At 57.2% G+C, this 2,092-nt stretch overlaps 1 protein-coding gene across 1 annotated transcript; it reads right to left on the reverse strand.

Annotated features, from left to right (window-relative positions):
- Nucleotides 1-268: 268 nt before the first annotated feature.
- LOC101758692 (aspartic proteinase nepenthesin-1) lies at nt 269-1,902 on the reverse strand. Its single transcript, XM_004953049.4, has one exon. The coding sequence runs from the start codon at nt 1,811-1,813 to the stop codon at nt 497-499; it is 1,317 nt and encodes a 438-aa protein (XP_004953106.1). The 5' UTR covers nt 1,814-1,902; the 3' UTR covers nt 269-496.
- Nucleotides 1,903-2,092: the final 190 nt, after the last annotated feature.

Genomic DNA, 2,092 nt, shown 5'->3' on the forward strand with positions numbered 1-2,092 from the left:
TTATAAAGCTCCATATATTTTAACGGTATCAAATAGTGAATTTTCACTTCCACAAGAAGACTGAGAAAACCTATATGGGATCAAGGCGAAGCCTTGAGAATTGGGTTCCAAACAAACCGAGGCAGGTGGAACCGTTTTTTTTCCCACAAGGTGGAACTGGTTAAGTACTGCTAGGAGCATAGCTATTAGTCTATTAGCAAGGACCGCACACAATAGGCTTCGGCGAAAAACATCATTAAGGTGCTAGGACAGGAGGGAACCAAGAACCAATTGTAATCTCTTACCACATTAGTGTTATAAAGACTATTGTGCTTGTGCCCCGAAATATTTTTAGCATACAGTGGTTGCGAGGATATAATAATAGCGTAAATTGTAAACTGATGTTTGGTCCCCCATGTGTAAACCAAATTTTGAGGAGTATAAAGATAGATCGGTTGATCTTAATTATTTCATTGATGATGCGTTTATATCTTGGAATATCATAGTCACTTGCTGATCAGAGTGTGCTGCAGTTGGCCGTCTGGAAGGAGAGCTGGCCCTTGCCGATGTCGAAGAGGAGGTGCATGTTCTGCTGCTGGAAGTTGCCGATAATGCTTATATCGAACGCTTCCATGATAGCCATGCAGGCCGTCGACTTGTCTATTGGCGCCCAGTAGTTCTCCGGAGGCAGGGCCATGTCCGCGCCGCCGCTGAAGTGGAACACGAGCGTCGGCACAAAGCTGTCCAAGTCGCCCCGTGCCACACACAGCGCCATCCCACCGCCATCTCCCCCCGGAGGTGGCACGAGGCTGCCGTTCAGCTGCCGAGCAAGCTCGTCGGTTAGCGGCTTGTACGCGTCTTCGACGAGCGAGGTGAAGGGGCTGCCGGAGTCGATGATGACCCCGCCCGCCCAGAACCCCTGGTCAAGGCGCCGGAGATCGAACACCGAGCTCTGGATGGGCAGCTTGGTCTTGCCGACTGTGATCCCCACCAGAGGGAGGTAGTAGAACAGGCTGTAGGGGTAGTCCTTGGGGTTCTCCGCGAACGGCATGGACGTCACGGGGCCGCCGCCGCCGCTCAGGCTCGCCGCGGCGCCGACGAACAGGAGGCTCGACGCGCCGTTGTTGTGGAAGTAGGGCGTGAGGCAGTAGGAGAACTTGGTGGCGCCCGTCTGGGAGACAAGCGACAGGCGTCCGCGGCCGAGCCCGATAAGGCCCGACGCGCCGCGGAGCGCCCCCTGCGTGAGCCGCGTGAAGCTCACGCACCCGAAGGCGAGCGTCGCCACGCCGGACTGGAACGCAAAGGCGTCGGTGCTGAGGAAGCCGATGACGCTGCCGGCGCCGTATAAGACCCGGAACGTGCAGCTGCCGTCCAGGGCGCAGAAGTGCACGCTGTTGGCCGCGCAAGCCCTGTCCCTGCACGGCACGGGCGCGAAGCTGCCGGAGGCCGATGCGTTGAAGTAGGGCAGGTCCTGCCGCTCGCATGACTTCCGGAGGCATGCCGTGGACTGCGTCCAGATGAGGTCGCTGCCGGTGTCGATGAGTGCCTCCACGCGCTGCGGCGGGTCGCCGATCAGGTACTCCGCGATGTACTGCCGGGTGGCCCAGTGCACGGGCGCACTCACGCCGCCGCCGCCGCTTGCACGCATGGAAGCCAGGCGCTGCTGGGTGACAGCGACGGCACGCTGCACGCGCTCCTCCGTGGTGTAGCTCCCCTTGGCGTCGACGTGGGTGAGCTTCATGCGGATTCCTGTGGCGCTAGCGGTGCCGCCGCTGCATGTTAGGACAGCGCTGAGGCACAGGAGCCCGAGTAATACCAATGTCGTTGGCGCCATTTTCGATTTCAACTTTGTTCTTGCCGAGACTTATTGTAGTTGTAGCCGTTTAATACCAATGTGCATGTATGTGCATCAGTACATGTGTATACACACCAGTAGAGAATTGGCTTTCCATGCGCCCCCTTTTGTCCCGGTTTAAAGTTGGCCCGGGACAAAAGGTTCACCAACCGGGACTAAAACTCGGTCACTGGTGGGGGCCTCACCAACCAGGACCTTTTATCCCGGTTGCAAAGGCTAGTGGGAAAAAAAGACTCTGAGAGGCCTTTTATCCCGGTT

Source organism: Setaria italica, chromosome I (genome assembly GCF_000263155.2).
Source record: "Setaria italica strain Yugu1 chromosome I, Setaria_italica_v2.0, whole genome shotgun sequence".
Lineage (NCBI taxonomy): Eukaryota > Viridiplantae > Streptophyta > Magnoliopsida > Poales > Poaceae > Setaria > Setaria italica.

Excerpts from the sequence above, each read along its gene's own strand:
- LOC101758692 (XM_004953049.4), bottom strand. The coding sequence starts at position 1,813 with ATGGCGCCAACGACATTGGTATTACTCGGGCTCCTGTGCCTCAGCGCT.